Source organism: Montipora capricornis, chromosome 8, assembly GCF_036669925.1.
Source record: "Montipora capricornis isolate CH-2021 chromosome 8, ASM3666992v2, whole genome shotgun sequence".
Taxonomy (NCBI): Eukaryota; Metazoa; Cnidaria; class Anthozoa; order Scleractinia; family Acroporidae; genus Montipora; species Montipora capricornis.
The window spans coordinates 32,275,217-32,293,704 of record NC_090890.1 but is presented as its reverse complement, the minus strand read 5'-3'; the positions used below and the strand labels follow the sequence as shown (position 1 = coordinate 32,293,704).

General features: G+C 40.6%; 1 protein-coding gene across 3 annotated transcripts in view; it reads left to right on the top strand.

The window, feature by feature from the left end:
* The window catches only part of LOC138059746 (putative ammonium transporter 1), a 30,773-nt gene extending 17,613 nt beyond the window's left edge, over window positions 1-13,160 (top strand). For all 3 annotated transcript variants that reach the window (XM_068905352.1, XM_068905351.1, XM_068905353.1), the window contains exons 2-10: window positions 1,788-1,877; window positions 2,957-3,187; window positions 3,476-3,573; window positions 3,724-3,858; window positions 4,355-4,484; window positions 5,266-5,366; window positions 6,577-6,715; window positions 8,867-9,088; window positions 10,833-13,160. In XM_068905352.1, coding sequence (XP_068761453.1) covers window positions 1,788-1,877; window positions 2,957-3,187; window positions 3,476-3,573; window positions 3,724-3,858; window positions 4,355-4,484; window positions 5,266-5,366; window positions 6,577-6,715; window positions 8,867-9,088; window positions 10,833-11,071 — 1,385 coding nt within the window. In that variant the 3' untranslated portion in view covers window positions 11,072-13,160. The remainder of the gene's footprint in view (window positions 1-1,787; window positions 1,878-2,956; window positions 3,188-3,475; window positions 3,574-3,723; window positions 3,859-4,354; window positions 4,485-5,265; window positions 5,367-6,576; window positions 6,716-8,866; window positions 9,089-10,832) is intronic.
* Window positions 13,161-18,488: the final 5,328 nt, after the last annotated feature.

Below are 18,488 nucleotides of genomic sequence, written 5' to 3'. Positions count from 1 at the left end.
CACCCATCCGGAGTCTTTGGAAGGCCTAATGCACGCGAAAGTTTTAACCTTGAACTTTTCAAATTATAAAATAAATTCCTTTGATTTTAGAAAGCTAAATCGTTTTTGTTATGGATGAAAATGAACAACTAAGACAGTTTAGATGAGTCAAATTTAGTTTTCGAACTATCAATCTTAAGAATAAGACTTTGAATAGGTACTATCCTCCGTGTAATTTCAAGATACAGATAAACACTGCTGAAAAAAATGTGTTAAGAAGAAGAAACCTCTTTAATAATTTAGCGCTCGAGACGTTTCGAAAATTTAGGGATGTGTGGTTAACATAGCGGCGATGCATACATGATTACTTTCTTTGTTAAAAACATTGTTTATTGCTGAGTCATTGGAGGCCTTAAATTGATGTCAAAGAATCGACCAGAAGGTAAATTGTTGGCTCAGTGACTATTGCTGCATACAGCGAACCTTCAAGTAACTTCGAGCAAAGGAGACCAAAGCTCTCTAAATGACCGAGAAATTTGGTTAATGCAAGCTGGGATTCTTGTGGTCGAGTCGCGACGATCCAAGAAGAGCGCGGGAAAACTATATACGATGCATGTACTTAACTAAAGTACCGCTGGCCGGTACTGACGTATGAAAAGAACTGTATTCCTGTTGAACTTTGAAAAACTTACATAAAATTTTATCTGTTTTGTTCTGATAGTCTGGTTCCTGTAAGTGTCCATCACCTCAAAAGCCGGAGCATTTCCTTTCTCTGCACTTGTCTAAAACTAGTGCTAGTTCGCGAAACTTTCTCCTTCAAAGTCGTTGCTTAAGAAGTTCCCAAAAGGTGGGAAAACCAGCTGTAGCAGTGATAGAGATTGGCTTCAGAGGCCGTTTTTATACTTAGTACGTCTGCAAAGGCGCACTAAACTGGGTAGTTTCTCCAGACACATTATTCGCCGGTTTTTGCCCGTCTTCATGCTAGACGAATTTAACAGACGCAGAAAAATGTTTGCCCAAGTTCGTCCAAGACGGATTATGTATCTCATCATAGTAGTTCGCCCTGTCTTTACATTAGACGGATAACATGACAGACGCATAATTCGTCAGGACGGATTAAGCGTCTCAACGTGGATAGTTTGCCGACACGCATTATGAGTCTTGTGCCCTTTTTATACTAGACGACCTTAACAGACAACGAAAAAAAGTTTGCCCAAATTCGTTCCAGACGGATTATGCGTCTCTAGTATAAAAACGGCCACTAGCGTGTCGACGTCACAAACTGCTAAGAATTTGAACAATTCTCTGAAGGAGTTTGTGACGTCACCCAGCTGCCAACCCCATTCCCTTTCATTACTTGATCAAGGAACAAGCTCTGGCCAGTTTTCCCGTTTTTCGAGGAAGAGAGAAAATTGAGTTTCAGGGGAAAAAGATAATGAAAGCACACAAAAATAGTTTGAGACAAGAACAGAGAGTACTTGAAGAGTAGTTTTGTTGAGGTAATGGGCACTTTGCAGGATAGTGATCACATGGTACAAAAACTACCATACTCAGTGAGCGCAAATTGCCCACTGGGACATCTAAAACAAAGAAAGTTTAGATTAAATTGCTTTGTTTTAGATGTACCAGTGCGCAATTTGCGTTCCAGTATAGAGGTTTTTCGACCATGTGATCACTATCCTGCAAAGGGCCCATTGGCACTTCAAATCTGGCCTTACATATGTAACGTGGCCTCGTTGAAAATGAAATGCAACAACGTAATTGTCACAGGAAACGGTTAACCAAGCTGTTATGTTGTTCTTTTACAGTTATGCAAGCCGGATTCGCCTTTCTTGAGGCCGGATCAGTAAGATCAAAGAATACAACAAATATTCTTATTAAAAACGTGTTGGATGTCTGTAAGTATTGAAACCTTCATTGAAGATCTTCTTAATCTTGAAAGTTGCTGACAAGATGATCAGTTTGTAGGTCACTTTATAGACAAATTCGGCTAACTCAATGTTGTACCCAATTCAAATCTCTCGAGGTTAAGATTCTATGTGTGTTGAATTTGCATGACAATGAAGCGTTCCGTGACATTTAAATTATATGGAAATACTTGAAGCAAAACTTTTTGGGTACAACATCCAGGTGATCTGGTGACGTAATTCGGAGGACTGGGGAGAAAAATTTTAACGCCGTATCCCACAAACGCGCGCGGCCTTATTTTCGAATTCAACATGGCAGAGGCGAGGTTAGATCTCGTCGGTTCTACTTGAATGTTCATTCAGTTACAGGAAATGAGGTAGACACGGAATGATCTGTTGAGTTTTGGCGATGGAAATACTGCAGGGAGTTTGGAAACAACACCTAAGGCCGCGCGCGGTTGTGAGATACGGCGTTAAAATTTTTCTTCCCAGTCCTCCAAATTACGTCACCAGATCACCGGGATATATTAGGAAGGGAGTTTTTGTGACAGCAAATTCAACATTATCAAAATTTTCAGACATTCATCGTCCACTTCAAAACATACCAGGACTACGAAAAAAATAATTTACTCTAAGTTAAGGGTTTGTCAGGAGGTCCAGCCTCGGAGACCCGAGGGCAGACAGATTATCCGGTGGGAAAAAGCGATTTAAGTTGTCAAGATCGGACGGGAAAACCCTTTTTTTCCCAGACTTCTAATTTTGAGTGTTTTTTATAGTACTGTCGTGAAACAAAACACCATCGTGATTGCACAATAGCGAATTTCAACAATTGCAAACAGCGCGATGAACCAATCAGAATTCAATGCACTTAAGGGTTTAAACGTTTTTGCTTGTTCCGGGGTGGTTTAAAAAATCCTCGAGATTTTTCAACCAATCAGAAAAGTCGCTGTTGCAATCGCTTACATACTGCGTATCCACGTCCGCATTCCCTGCTTTCAAACATCATTCCTCTCAAACAATTTTAGACTGAAAAAAATTACATTTTCAACCTTTTTTTTTTCTTTGTACAGTTTTGGGCGCTATCGCTTACTGGCTATTCGGTTTCGCGTTTGCCTTTGGAGAAGATGGCAATGGTTTCATTGGGTATAAATTCTTTGCATCTTATGAATTACCATCCGACCAGTATTCCTACTGGTTTTTCCACTTCGTGTTTGCTGCTACTGCGGCAACAATTGTCAGCGGGGCTATGGCGGAGAGGACAGAGTTCAAGGCGTACCTCGTCTACTCGTGCTTTTTAACTGGTTAGTAAGCAATCTTTGTGTTAGCGGGGCTGCGAGATGGGGTGGAGGAGGGGGAAGGGGGATAAAACGGTCAACAAGAAATCTACTGAACAGTGGTTGGGTTGATAAGGTACTTCCCACGGACTGGCCATGCAGTAATCGAGCCAGTTTATCAAACGCTCGACTGCCTACATTCGAGTTAGAAAAGTGAGCGAGTGTTATCGTTATAATTCCGCGATCATTCACTAAATGAAATCAAGTTAACGTGCAACACTATTTGACTGCATTGCAATTGACTGTCCTCTTTAGGATTTGTGTACCCAATCGTCACTCACTGGGCGTGGGACGGAAATGGCTGGCTTGCCTCTGGTGTAGAATATGACGATTCAGGAGCTATAGCTTATCAGGTTTGTATTTCATGACCTAAGCAGTGCATTTTACTGGTAGAAAGCAAATTTAGCTGGGGAAAAACACAAGAAAAAGCATCCAAACCGAAACGGTTCTTCTCATAGGGGGACACGACTCAATTCTTTTCGCTTATCTTGGTTGTGATATAGGACTTTGCTGGTAGCGGCGTTGTTCACGCACTCGGTGGTACAGTTGCTCTGGTCGGAGCAGCCATTGTTGGTCCAAGATTAGGAAGGTTCAGCGAAGACGGAACTCCACAGGTGTTACAGGGACATACAGTGCCGGTAAGTGCATGCACCATGAAATAAATGTCTAATGACAACTGGAGAGAGAAAAAAATAGCAAGAAAGTGTTTTCGTATTTGTGCCAGACTCCCATGAGATGTTAAAACATATGAGAGCTTTCGGAGTCAAGCTTGAAAGATCGTAAAGAAGTAGGTCAAGAAAAACAAAGGAAGGAAAACGTTTCGTTTGAATGCGTTTCGGTTATTCTATGTAGAGCGGTCCTTATCTTTTGGCAGTTCCAAAAGTAAGCAAGGGGGCGTATTGTTTTTATGATCATATCAAGTCAATAAGCGATATTTTTCCTTTGATGAAAACACCTGAGATTGTTGCACATACCGCCCTAATTCTCGCGGTTTTCACATGGCGTTTGTGTCCTGACCCATTATTATGCAAACGCTTTCTTTGCTTGCGTTGAAAAACATGTGTGTTGATAGCCTGAGTGCAAACCAACAATAGTATCACTGAGCAGATACATGTATATGGCTTTCTTTTTTAGCAAGCGGCTTTGGGAGGATTTATCCTGTTTTTCGGCTTCTTGGCGTTCAATGGCGGTTCCCAAGCTGCTATTGCCAATCCTGGAGATGCAGACACTGTGGCTCTGGCGATCGTAAACACAATTCTTGGAGGTGAAGCATGAATGAAATGATGATTCATTTGGCGTGAAAGGAAATGCATTTAGCTTTGCAACTCTAAAGAATAAACTGTTCGAGTGAGGCCTTGAGCTGCTGTTGAAATCTTTATTCCTAGCTTTCGACGATATACGGCATCATCGAAGAAAATATTATAGTCCGGTGAATAACTAGTGATGCAGGTGACAATGTCGGTCTATTGCTATTGAGTAAGAGATAGCAAACAATAGATAATAGGTGTGAAAGTAGGGGAAGTTGCAATAAAGTAGAATCAAGTAGTGCTGTAATATTTTCCCAATTCCTAATTCATTCGGTAGATCGATGAAGCAGCTGAAGCCCTCACTCGAACAGTTTATTCTTCTATCTAGAAATATGCTGCCAAAGGCCAACATCAAACGTCTAACATCTCTAAACAAAAACTACAAAAGATATGTAGAGGATACCACATAACGGCGCGGGGATACGATTTTTGTCTTCGAGTGCTCGCAATATAACTGGATTGGGACGAACGGTTTTGAAGCATATAGACAGAGAATGAAAGAGTTGCTGTTTTCTCTTCACCTTGTCGTCAAACGCGTTATCAAAGGTTCAGAGTACGGCAAATGCGTTCCACACGTTCCCATATAAATATTTTTCCCTAATAAAATACAAGAATTCCTCTCTGTCGCGTTGCAGTTTCTTAAACAAATTTCGCGCCATTTTCTAGCCAATCTGGCTTATATGTCCCTTAATATCAGTATGTTTCAACTAACTGCCGTGGATTTTTCTTGTATGTCAGGCGCCGCTGGTGCATTGACTGCCATGATTATTAAGCGCTTGGGTTATGCAGAGAAATACTGGAGTCTCCTTTTCACAATCAACGGCGGACTGACTGGAATGGTAAGAAATGACATATAATAACCGTTGAACGAACTATTTAACAATAGAGAGATTTAGCATACCCTTCTCTTGGAACGGCTAATTCTCTTTTTCTAATCAGTGTCTGTCTATTTCACGAAGATGCTTGATATCTGTAGATAACAGGCAAGACATGAGCTGAAATCAAAAAAGTCTCTTTGATTTTTGGCGTAATGCCATTTTCCGAAAAAGGCATCTCGGAGTCTCTTCAAAAAATTGACCATCAAGTTATACACATCGCTTTTTGCGACAGTTTAGTTTCGTATAGTCACAAAGTGACCACACTCATCAGGCAGCTTACAATTGCGTTACATTAGGTTACATTGTAGTGTTTAAGCGCATTATCAGTAACAATTGTGCTATCCAGACCATTTGGAACAGTTAAATCTATTTCTGTGGGGGCATGAACTTGCCAATTCATTTCTCTTCTTCAGAGTGCACAAATCCTTTCTACATATAATAAAAAACTTTTCAACACTGTCCACTTGATCTTGTTCTTCTTCGGTTTTTGCGTTTTCCGGAAAATACTTCAACTGAAAGTCTCAGAATTTTGCCGGCTGTGAGGTCCGTGACCGAGGCGGCAGACCGAGGGACCCTTTTTAAACCAAGGTCACAGTTTTTCGCTGTAGGACCTACCCTTAGCTGGTAAATACTCCTTTTTTTTCCTCTCTCTCTCTCCCTCCCTCTCTCTTCCTCTATGAACTCACTTTTGTAATTGTTGACTTGCATTCACACTCGCGAATGCAGTTAGCAACTTACAAACGGAACGTTTCAAAGAAAAATATTTTTACATTCTATTTCGACTGAGGGCGCGTTCGACTGACCGTATTCCGGAATAGGAATACATGGAATAGAAGTTAGAAATCCTTCCTTTTTTTGCGGAGATTCATATTAATATTGTCAAACAAATGCTAAAATGCTATTTTAAACATAGCTTTATTATCCTTGTTGCTGCAAAACGCCACACATAGTGTTTTAAATCATCACTCCGCGTATTCTTATTCCGCAATAGGGTCAATCGAACGCGCCCTGAACATTTCTGTTTTTGCTCACCGTACGAACTGATGAGATGTGATTGAAAGTCTCTTTTTAGGTAATGTGGCCATAACGAAGTGAAAATGTCAGTTTCAGCTGGTGACTTTTGCCAGCTTCGTGTGGATAAAAACGATTTAAGTCTTTTTTGTCCATTCAGGTTGCAATGTGTGCTGGTTGTAACGTCGTTCATCCTTATGCTGCGATGATCATTGGCGTAATAGCAGGAATGGCTTATGTTGCCTGGAGTACCGCTGTACTGTACTTCAAAATCGATGATCCACTTGATGCAGTAGCTGGTAAGAGGACAAGTTCATTTCATCATTTAAAAGCCTTAAAAGGAACGTCCATTCTTAATACAGGGAAAAGTTTAAACCGAAGGAAATAATGTTTGCAGGCAAATTTATGTTTGTATCGGGCAAATTGATTTTTTGAACCGATTATATTCACTTTCAACTTTTCTGGGCGCGCTTATCTTGTCGTTTCACAAATAGCCTTTGAATAATAACAATAGTGCGACCACGAATTTAAAAACCAAAACATGCAGGCGTTTCAACTTTTTTTTATCTCGAATACAATTAAACAAATGTTTTTGTTGTAGTGGAGGTCCGTTAAATCATAAGTGTTCATACGGAACTGTGTTTCGCAGAATGACAAAACTAAGGACGGTGAGAGTTCTGCCAAAAGCTGCGAATTCGGAAAGCAAATCCTCCAAAAAAGGTCACATCCTTTTCTATTCTCATTGTGTTTAAAAACAGTCTTTCGCGGTAAAAAGATGTATCAACAACGACCATTGTGTCTTTCCACGGGAATGTTTCCGTCTCTCGCAAACGCCGATTTGTTGGCAAGCAAAAGAAGTGTGAGCAAAGAGGTTGCGTATATGTGATTCTTCTTTGTTTTGGGCTTGCGTTTGTAGGAGAAAGTGCAAGGAGCGCGAAAGAAAGATGGAAATTTCGCAAGGTTGCCGGTGTTCGTCTTTCGTACATCTGCGTCTTTGCTTGCTTTTTTTTTTACTTGAACAGAGCTAATTAAAACATCTTGTTTCGAGTTCACATCGGTTTATCATTTGTTATCAACGAACGAAGTGGTATATGAAATTAGTCACATATTGAACTGCGGATATGAAATCAGGACTTACCGGCATGGCGTGGTAACGGTTTCAAACCCCGTTGAAGGCCTGAATTTTTCAGGCTTCTCTACGCAGTTGATAAAATTGCGTTTATAACTGCGAGGATCATAGCTTGTTATGTTGTCATAGTAATTACCTTGCTTTAATTCTATACCCTGTACCTCGTTGGGCTTGTGATTGTTCCTCTAGAAAAAGCGCCATATACGTAATAAATAATTAAGAATTGTATGGTTCATGCCTAGCGTGCGAGTTATGGATGCACGTGGGAAGTTTGGAGAGCACGAGAGAAGCGCAAGGTGCGCCTAGAGTAACTCGAGCTTCTTGAGTGCTCTCTAAACTTCCCAAGTGCATCCATAACTCGATATATGCACAGCTGAAAGCATAAACCAATTCTTTTATAGCATAGCGACAATAACTTGGGCGATAAAATCCTTTTTTAAAATTATTTGAGATCTACTGCAAAATACTCACAACGCACGGTGAGGGAAAACAAACGATCCTATTGGCTGGTTAAAAAAAGCCACAAGCGTTGAGCAAGTTGAGCAACGATCGACCGAGAACGATTCATCTGGTTTTTCCAAATATTGAAAATGAAAGATTTCGCTTCTTCAGTTAACGAAAACATTGTCAAACAAAGTCAAAGTACTAGATGAAAATGTAGGCAAACAAAGTCAAAATGTCCAAGTAAACAAAGAGTTTGGATTGTTGAGAATGATGCCGAGTTCACATTGCCATGCACAAGACGAACTCCAGGAAACTTGCAGGGTTTTTTTTTCTCACTGCACCAAGCTAAATTCACAGAGGAAATCCGGTTATTTTTATTTATTTATTTATTTAGATACTTTCATCTAGCTCGTAAACATTATAATTACATATTAAGAGACAAAAGAAAAAGCGTGGCGACTAGATGAGGGGCAAAACTGACGGACACGTCGAGGTCCCAAAAAAGTTGGCCCCATTAGCATTTAGTAGCGTTACAAAAGTACGATTTACAAATACAAGCTACGTTACATTTTCAGTGCGTACCTATCTTTTCTCAGAGCTGCGAAAATGTTTTCAGCTCGCTTTATTGCTGACGCGTTCCTTGACCATTAATAAAGAGAAATACACCAAAGCCGCTTAAAAGGATTTGGATTGGAATAGCACGCACGCTATGTTATAATAATATTTCTTATTATTACCGAGTTTTCGAGGCTTGACTTACGCTAATTATGGGTAAACTATAGCTAAGATCAGAGCGTTGTCAGGGTAATTAGCCCGTCGGCGAAAAATATTTGAACAAGATTGTTGACAATATATCGTTCTTTCTGTACACGCACAGTCCATCTTGGGGGAGGAATCTGGGGCGTGCTGTCCGCACCTATCTTCAACAAGGAGTCTGGCATTCTGTACTCTGGGAGTATGCTGGCTTTCCGTGGTTTCGGCTGGAATCTTCTGGGCGTGCTTGTCATCATGGCGTGGTCGGCTGCCTTGTCTTTCGTGTTGTTCATAATCTTGCATCTCACTAATCAACTCCGTGTTCCTGAGGAAATTGAATTAAAAGGTGAGTCCCAATGAATAATCAAGAGACACGCCGGCATTTTTTTTTGTAAGTAGGGCCAATTCACGAGACAGTCTGAGGGAAACATCTTCTCAATCTTTGTTAATGTTTAAATGAAACAATTCCCCCCAGTAGAGCATCGTCACTGGGTCTGTAGGTGGACAAAATGCAATGAAGCTACCACTACCATTACCCCTCCCTTCTACATACTGCTACTGCTACTACTACCATTCTCACGTAATCACTACTAATGTTAATGCTTTATTGGAGTGTCAAATGTATTTAGCGCTGGGGTCAGTACTACTCAGGTATATTAAGGAGTGGGTCATCTAATCCGTAGTCAAAAAGTGAGGGGGTGGTCAATCTTGAAAATGATTCGCACAGTTTGGACAAAACTTGGTGACAGGTCACATCCTCACTTAACAGATAACTTAAGATTCTCGTTTTACTTGAAATATGTCACGTGACCAAATAACAGACCACTTCCGGTATAATTTTGAAAGCTTCTGCAGACAGGGAAAAACGTTGCTTTATCAACGTTTTGTTCTGTAGTTTTACTATCTACCCAAGAACCGTACCCAATGTAATTGGAACGGTTGTCAAACCGTGCTGAAAGTCAGTAAAATTAGTATGTATAAAGTTACATTAGTGACAGTTCTTTGGTCACGTGACTTGGACATGCATTCCAATTACATTGGGTATGGTACTTGGGTAAGTTGTAAGACTATGCAATAAACTGTTGATAAAGTACCGTCCTTCCCTGTCTGCAGAAGACTTAAAACCTAAACCGGAAGTGGGCTGTTAATTGGTCACGTCATTGAGTGCCATGGCAACTACACTAATAACTAAACTTAGTTTGGGCAGTCGTTTACCATGACTGAGCTAGAAGCCTTTTGCACGCATGGTTCTCCAGATAGACCACCCCGGGAAGTTTTACACTAATTAACAACTGACCCACTCCTTAATATACCTGAGTAATAACCCATTTCCGAGTTGTTGCATGCCTCAGTTTTAAAGTGAGTCCTGGTGCACCACCATTCAAATGGAAATGAGTTTGCGTATTCGTATGCAAATCAAACTCATTTCCCTTACAATAGTTGAGCACCGAAACTCACTTCGAAACCGAGACACACAGCGACTCGAAAATGGCCTGTTGGGAAATCAGAAATCAAATTCACAGCTCGGGTTTTGAGGAGAGGGGGGAACCAGAGCAGCACCTGGAGAAAAATCCTCTCGGAACAGCATAGAGAACAAACAAATTCAACACACATATGACACCGAGTCTGGGAGTCGAACCCGGGCCACATTGGTGAGAGCTCAGTGCTCTCACCACTGCGCAATCCCTGCTCCTGCATTTATCTTGCGTTCAATGTATCAATGTTCTCCTACATTACTTCTAGGTTTAATGATTGATGTTCATTTCTTTTTTTTTTGGTGGGGAAAAGGAGGAAGAAGAGTTGAATCGCCTTTTAATATTTTAAGACAGAATACAAGAATCGATTTCACAATTTTGTTTTTGAAGTATTGTCGTCCTGTCTGATAATTGTCACGCCGCATCACTTTAGCACATAGTGCGGAACTAAAATAGTGGTCATTGACAACTAGGGAGGGATGGTTCAAGGGAATCTTGTATAAATGAAGGCTTAACAAAAAGGAAAGAGAGTAAACCTGAAACGTAACTCGTAAGGATCGATAGTGCTTCTTCGATAAATCGATACCTCAACTTTCATGTTCTGTTCCATTTCAGGCCTGGACATTCCTAAGCATGGTGAGCCCGCATATCCATTGGACAGTTACGGCGATGGTTGGACCACGGAGTCTCTATCAGCTCAGCCTCTTCCTTACGTACACAAGTCAAACTCTCACCTCAACCTCGCTCCGATGAACGGTCACAACCAGGTATCGCCAAAAGAAAAAGAAGTTTCAAACCATGTTGTCGTCGTAGAAAATCCGGGCGCGGTCCAAGAAAATAATACTGCTTTTTAAACAAAGAAGAATTTAATTTGCATTTATCTGTACAAACGTCATGTGTTAAAGACTTGATGAGCAAATGCTTTCTGCTGTGGAGCAATTGAGTAAATACGCAAGCATTCCCGCGGTGTAACTTGTAAAGATACGTCATTTCGATGGCGTAGCAGATTCCATTTCCCTAAAAAACCCTTGCTGGTGCAAGTTGGATTCAGCTGTCGGGTCAAATGAAAAGTTAACGTCATATTTCCGTCCCTAATCAGACCAATTAATACAATATCACTCAATGCAACAGAGATTTCCGCCAAAAAAAAGCTTTTTGCAACACACAGGCTATTTTTTACTTTCGTCGGCTTCCACTGATACCAGTTTCGTAACTGAAGGAACTATCGGCGTAAGTGACTTTACCCTTACCCCTGCAGCCACCATTTAATTTAATAATGTAAAGTATAGAGCGGTTTTCAATTGAGTGTCGAAAGTAATTAGTGAATTGCTTTGGTTTTGCATTACCGCACTCAGTGATTGGTTCAAAGTTCTCGCGCCACTTTTTCAACCAATCAGAAGTGAAACCAAAACCAACCGTGGCTCACGCGTGCACATTTTCCCGCGCTTTGTGTCGGCTACGTGTAATTACTTCGAATTTTGATTGGTTTACTGGATTGTCGCCGTCCATTTTGATTGGCCAAAAGTAATTACTTTGGTTTTGGTTTTACGACAGTCGATTGAAACTCAATCTATTGACTTCTAATATCCATGATCTGATCATTCTGCATGACAAGTAACCAGTAGCACTTCTTTCAGTTATTTTGTTATTATTATTATTCTTTATCGTAACTATTACAAAATTCTCGAATCTGATTGGTTATCAACAACCGGCCTGATTTCATTGTACGTGTCACCAAGCGCGCCCTAGTTGTACTTGAATCATTTTTCTTTTTCCAGGGGTATTTAAAAAAAACTAAGAAAGTTGAGCAGATTAAGATATAAAAATATTATCACCGTCATCTTCTCGTATTTTGTCATAGTTACGATAAATTGATAATAAGGATTGGTGTCGTACAATTCAGGGAGTAATCGGCCTATTTTGAAATTACTAGTCCTTATACTCCCTGAATTGTACTCCACTCAGACCTATTACCATTACAAATCTATTAGTAATTGAAGCGCGGTCCACACGATAGCATTTTATGGTACTTTAATACGAGACTCAAATATGATCCCGCGGCGCGAGAAGCCGAGAGCGCGTGAAAAGCAAGGCTACCTCCCCCAAAACAAAAGTGAGACGAGCCTGAGTCATCTACGCGGACAAATTGTGCGAATTTTTGTTTGGTATATAAACACTGATCGTATGGAGCAGGAGCAAGAGGCTTTTTCATGAAATCGAACGAGTAATTTGTATCTTTTTTCCCCTGACTTAACAGTCATTTAGCCGGTCTTTTTTTTATGAGTTCATTTATCTTTCAGGGCCCGGTTGTTCGAAAGCCAAATAACTAAATCCAGGATTAGCGTAAACTTTTGTTTCATGTTTTCAACTTTTTGGTGAACGTTTCTTTTGCTTTTTTCTTTTTTTTTTTTTTTTTTTTAAGATTGACGTCTTCTAATGCAAAGTTTTGCCGAATATCAGCGTTGAACAGCATTTGGGTAGAGAAAAACTCTTTGGTTAATTTTTAACCTGGTATTAGCGTTAATCGGCTTTTGAACAACCGGGCCTAGGTTCTAACAGTTGCAGATTAATTGGCCCAAAGTTCAGCCAAGTGATTAATTAAAATCACCCGCTATATATCAATATTTGCAATATAGTTTTATTAATAAGGTTAGGTTTGAGTATTTGGAACAAACTTGTAGACTCAACGAATGCTAGACTCGTGAAGTTTTCACGCTTTGACTGAAGCTCGTGACCACGAGCGTTGGCTCGTAGACCACGTTTTGTAGTTGAGGTAAAACACGACTGCCCAAGTCACCAAGTTGTTCTGAGTTCATTTTGTACAGTCAAGTAAAGGGGACATTTAAGGTCCTGTTACATGAGAGCAACAGCGTTTTCAAAACGATCTATCTGTAACTAGTAAATATTATTCACGCATATTCAAATAAAGCACGGTGAACGTAATTCATTGCAGGGTTATTTTGGTGTGAACTGGAAAGATGTAATGGATCATACAACTTGAAGCAGTTGAATTACAACAGTTGTGTTGAATACTTTCACCAACCTGTAAAGGTCACACAGTGCAGTTTTTCGTGCAACTTGTCTCGCAACACAGTTGCAAGACAACTTGCACCAATCATTCCCCAATGTAACATACCTTGGCCAAAAACAACGCTGCGAGACAAATTGCATAATAATAATAAGAAGAAGAAGAAGAAGAAGAAGAAGAAGAAGAAGAAGAAGAAGAAGAAGATGAAGAAGAAGAAAAAGTTTCTGGATTTAATACTGGGTCTCCGAAGACTCTATCTCGACTTCGAGGTCAAGCAAACCAATATAGTGTTTAACTTCCTGGGAGATTTCAACACCACCCTAAAGAAAGAACTCTCTGATCTAGCCCACAAGGAAGATGTTACTTAAGTGCTAACCAACTGTCAGAAGTGAATTATATCACAGAACTGTGAAATCACCAAAAAATTCTACAGTTAAGAGAATGAAACACATTTTTTTAGTCAAGGAACTGTTGCCTAGACACTGTCCAGGATAACCTTAGTGGTAGCGTTACCCTAGCAAGAGGGTTACCCTGGAACTCACACATTTCTTTTTTTTTTTCAACGAAGTGTTTACATGGCAGCTAGGGTTACCCTGACGCTGAGGTCTGTCCCCAGGGCGGGGATTTTGATCGTACGACGTATCCCCAGGGTGGGGAATTTGACATGGCCACCATCTTGGATAATGAAGAGGGTTTGGAAATCAACCTTTTTCCCAAGGCTTTTCCCTCTCCAAGTAGTGAGGGAAAGGCCCTGGGAACGAGGTTGCCTGAAAATAACTTCGCCATCTTGGAAAATACCCAGAAGGCGTTCAAAGGAACTTCCCACATTTGTGAGAAGTGGCTGAATGAAAGGTGGTACTTACATTGCATTCTTATTGTGTGCAGCAAGGCCTGAATGGAATTATCTTGGCCACCTTTACTCGCCCCAGGGTGGGGGATTTTGATACTTTTGGCCAATTATGTTGTCTCGGGGGTGGGGAATTTGACTCACGTTTTCAGAAAATGTCAAAATCCCCACCCCCCTGGGGCTTAACATTGATAGGTGCATTAGCTTTATTTAGAGCTCAAAAGTGATATTGATATCATGAATCAGCCCTTGGATAAATTAAAGGAAGAAAATTCGGCTCTCTTGTCTCTAAAGAAGCAGTGCGATATTGTTTGCGAAGAACGAGATAATTTATGAAACGAAGACGAAGCAAACAAAGACACAAACGACCTCAATCAGGCCGAAGTTTTGGTCAACCAGAACCAGGAATTACCTCAGCCAGCGACGACCGCCATCATCGGCGATTCAATGTTAAAGAATGTACATGGAAGTTGGGCGTAGGGTTGTAGTTAAATCGGAGAATTATAAATGAGCTCACGTACAGGAAAACAACTCGTTGTTCCGTAAAGGAAATGGTTGGAAGTGGTTGTAATGTTAAAAATATTTCTTAAATGGATTACCCCACAGGACTTGGAAGGTACGTTATGTATGGGGAATTATTATGTACCCAATACATATTATGTTATTACATACATGTTATGTCCTACAGGTACACAGCGTAATCATACACAGCTAAAATACCTATACACAGGTATACAAAATTATACACAGCAATATAGGGTTATAAACAGCTATAAAGGGTTATACACAGCTATACAGTTCTATACACAGCTATACATAGGCATAGAGGACTATACACAGTCATACAGTACAGGGCTATATACAGCTAGGCAGGGCGATACACTGCTAGACAGGGCTATACAGAACTATACAGCGCTATACACGGCTGTACAAGGCTATACAAAGCTATACAAAGCTATACACAACTATACAGGGATATACACAGTTATACATAGCTATACAAGGATATACAGGGCTATACACAGCTATATAGGGCTATACACAGCTATAAAGGGCTATACACAGTTATAAAGGGCTATACAGGGCTGTACAGAGCTATACAGAGCTATACACACGTATACATAGCTATACACAGCTATAAAGGTCTATACACTGGTCTACAGCGCTATACACAGCTATACATACCTATACAGCACTATACAGACCTATACAGGGCTATACACAGCTATACAGGGTTATACACAGCTATACAGAGCTATACACAGCAATACACAGCTATCCAGGGTTATACACGGCTATACAGAGCTATACAGAGCTATACTCAACTCTACAGGGTTATACACAGCTATACTTAGCAATACGGGGCTATACAGAGCTATACAGGGCTATACAGACCTATACACAGCTATACATAAACGCTATACACAGCTATACAGGTCAATATACAGCTATACAGAGCTATACACAGCTATACATACCTCTACAGAGCTATACAGACCTATACACAGCTATACATAGCTATACACAGCTATACATACCTATATAGGGCTATACAGAGCTATACACAGCTATCCAGAGCTATACAGGGCTATACACAGCTATACAGGGTTATACACAGCTATATAGAGCTATACACAGCAATGCACAGCTATTCAGGGTTATACACAGCTATACAGAGCTATACAGCGCTATACAAAGCTATACATACCTATACAGGGCTATACAGACCTATACACAGGTATACATAGCTATACACAGCAATACACAGCTATTCAGGGTTATACACAGCTATACAGAGCTATACAGAGCTATACTCAACTCTACAGGGTTATACACAGCTATACTTAACTATACCGGGCTATACAGAGCTATACAGGGCTATACAGAGCTATTCACGGCTATACATGGCTAAACAGAGCTCTACACAGTTATACAGGGTTATACACAGCTATAAAGGGCTATACACAGATATACAGAACTATACACCGTTATAAGGCTATAAACAGCTATAGAGAGCTATACACAGTAAAACAGGGCTATACACAGCTATACAGGGCTCTACACAGATATACAGGGCTATACATACCTATACATACCTATACAGGGCTATACAGACCTATACATAGCTCTGTATAGCGCTGTATAGACCTGTATAGCTGTGTATAGCCCTGTATAGGTACGTATAGCTGTGTATTGCGCTGTATAGCTGTGTATAGACCTGTATAGCTGTGTATATCTATGTATACCTGTGTATAGGTCTGTACAGCTCTGTATAGCGCTGTATAGCTGTGTATAGCTATGTATACCTGTGTATAGGTCTGTATAGCTCTGTATAGCCCTGTATAGGTATGTAAAGTAAAGTGGTGCATTTATATAGCGCCCTTATCACTAACGTCTCAAAGGCGCTTTACAATGATCAATTTACCCCCAGCGGACTGGAAGCATATACAGGCGCAAATTGCAGCCGCTTCTAAGCAGTCCATGCATGCTGGTACTCATTTTACCGACCTCGGAAGGATGGAAAGCTGAGTGAACTTTAGCGGGAAAGAAGGTCGCCAAATATTCCAGTCTCGGCAGAATCGGGAATGGAACCCGGGACCTTAGGGTTGGAAGGCAGAGATCTTACCACTGCGCCAACCCCTCCGCTCTAAGGTTTAGTTCTGTATAGCGCTCTATAGCTGTGTATAGACCTGTATAGCTGTGTATAGCTATGTATACCTGTCTATAGGTCTGTATAGGCCTGTATAGGTATGTATAGCTCTGTATAGCGCTGTATAGCTGTGTATAGCTATGTATACCTGTGTATAGGTCTGTTTACCTCTGTATAGCGCTGTATAGCTGAGTATAGCTGTGTAAAGCCCTGTATAGATGTGTATAGGTCTGTATATCTCTGTATAGCCCTGTATAGGTATGTATAGCTGTGTCTAACAGAGTATACCTGTGTATAGGTCTGTATAGCTGTGTATAGCTCTATCTAGATGTGCATTGCTGTATATAACCCTGTATTCTTGTGTATAACTGTGTATACATCTGTATAAGCCAGTTAGCTGTGTATGGTTATCATTGCGCTGTATACCCGTAGGACATAAAGCGTATGTAATGACATAAATATGTATTGAGGACATAATAATTCCCCATACATGACATACTTACGCAGGACTTCGTTCCCGTCCGCTGGTCAAGGGAACGTGGCCTCTGGGAACGAGATTGATTCCAACCAATATGGCAGCCATGGCTTACCGACGCATTTTAAACCCAAAAGGTTTGTATATTTTACCACCTTTGTTTTTTCTTCTGGCGTTGCTTTGGCTGCCCAAATGGCGCTTTTTCGGATTATCTCACAAATCCGAAAAATGTCTGGTGTTCAGTCCTGCGTTTCCATCAGAAGGAGGTGCTGGATGTAGCCCAAGATGTATTCCAAGGAAAGGGGAAACCACGCGTACTATGTGGCAATATTTTACGAGAAACTTCATTCTTGGCCGAGTGAACTAGCTGAGAATATGAGACTTGCTGCGTCGATTTTAAAACAGTTCGGCCAGCCGCGCAGTCTCGACACGGAAGGAGCTGGTCGATATCTTCATGTCTCATTCGACTATTACTGCTGCTACACGCCTGAAGAGGGAATGAAAATTGGGCAGTATCTAAACAATTATTCTTGGACTCCTCACGAAATATGGTTTGATAAGATAGAATGTGCAATTCATGGATATAACGACGCGGTTTCAATTGTGCTCATGGCTGACAAGAAATCACAACAGGAATTGTCTCAGTGGGTACTGCAAAATGAGCGCGATCTTGAAGAAACTGCAGGTGTAAAGAAACATATTCCCCACACACAACTGCAAGACTTCCACATGACACTTGGAACAGTGAATCAAAGTAGTTTCCCAGTTCAGTCCGCAGTCGAAGAGATCAATAGAGTTATTTCCCCAGGGAAATGGCACGCCACACCGGTCGTTGTCAACCGACCGGTTTGCGGAAAATGTGAGAGCGAAATAAAAGCAAAAAAGAACATTGAAGTACGTTCTCAGGGTTAACGCAAAAGTTGATCATTTCTTCTCCAATAACCGACCGATTTGCGTGGGTTTTAATAAAGCGTAGGAAGAAAATACATAGACATTTCGTATGTAGACCTTGTTGTGTCAATGAAAATCATTTGTTGCTTTCTGGCGTGACGCTAAAGATAAAATAAAAGCATGTATGCTAAGATAGCGTGACCATTGACTCAGCAAAAAACTGCAGCGTGCACGCCCGAGTCTTTCATTATTATTAATGGTTGTTTCCCGCCTCCATCAAAAATATGTTTTCGTTAATAACTAGCGCTTTGTTTAACATTTTGGAGGGATTTTCTTTAGAAGTGTATTTAAAGTAGTATTGATTACTATAAGAAAACTGA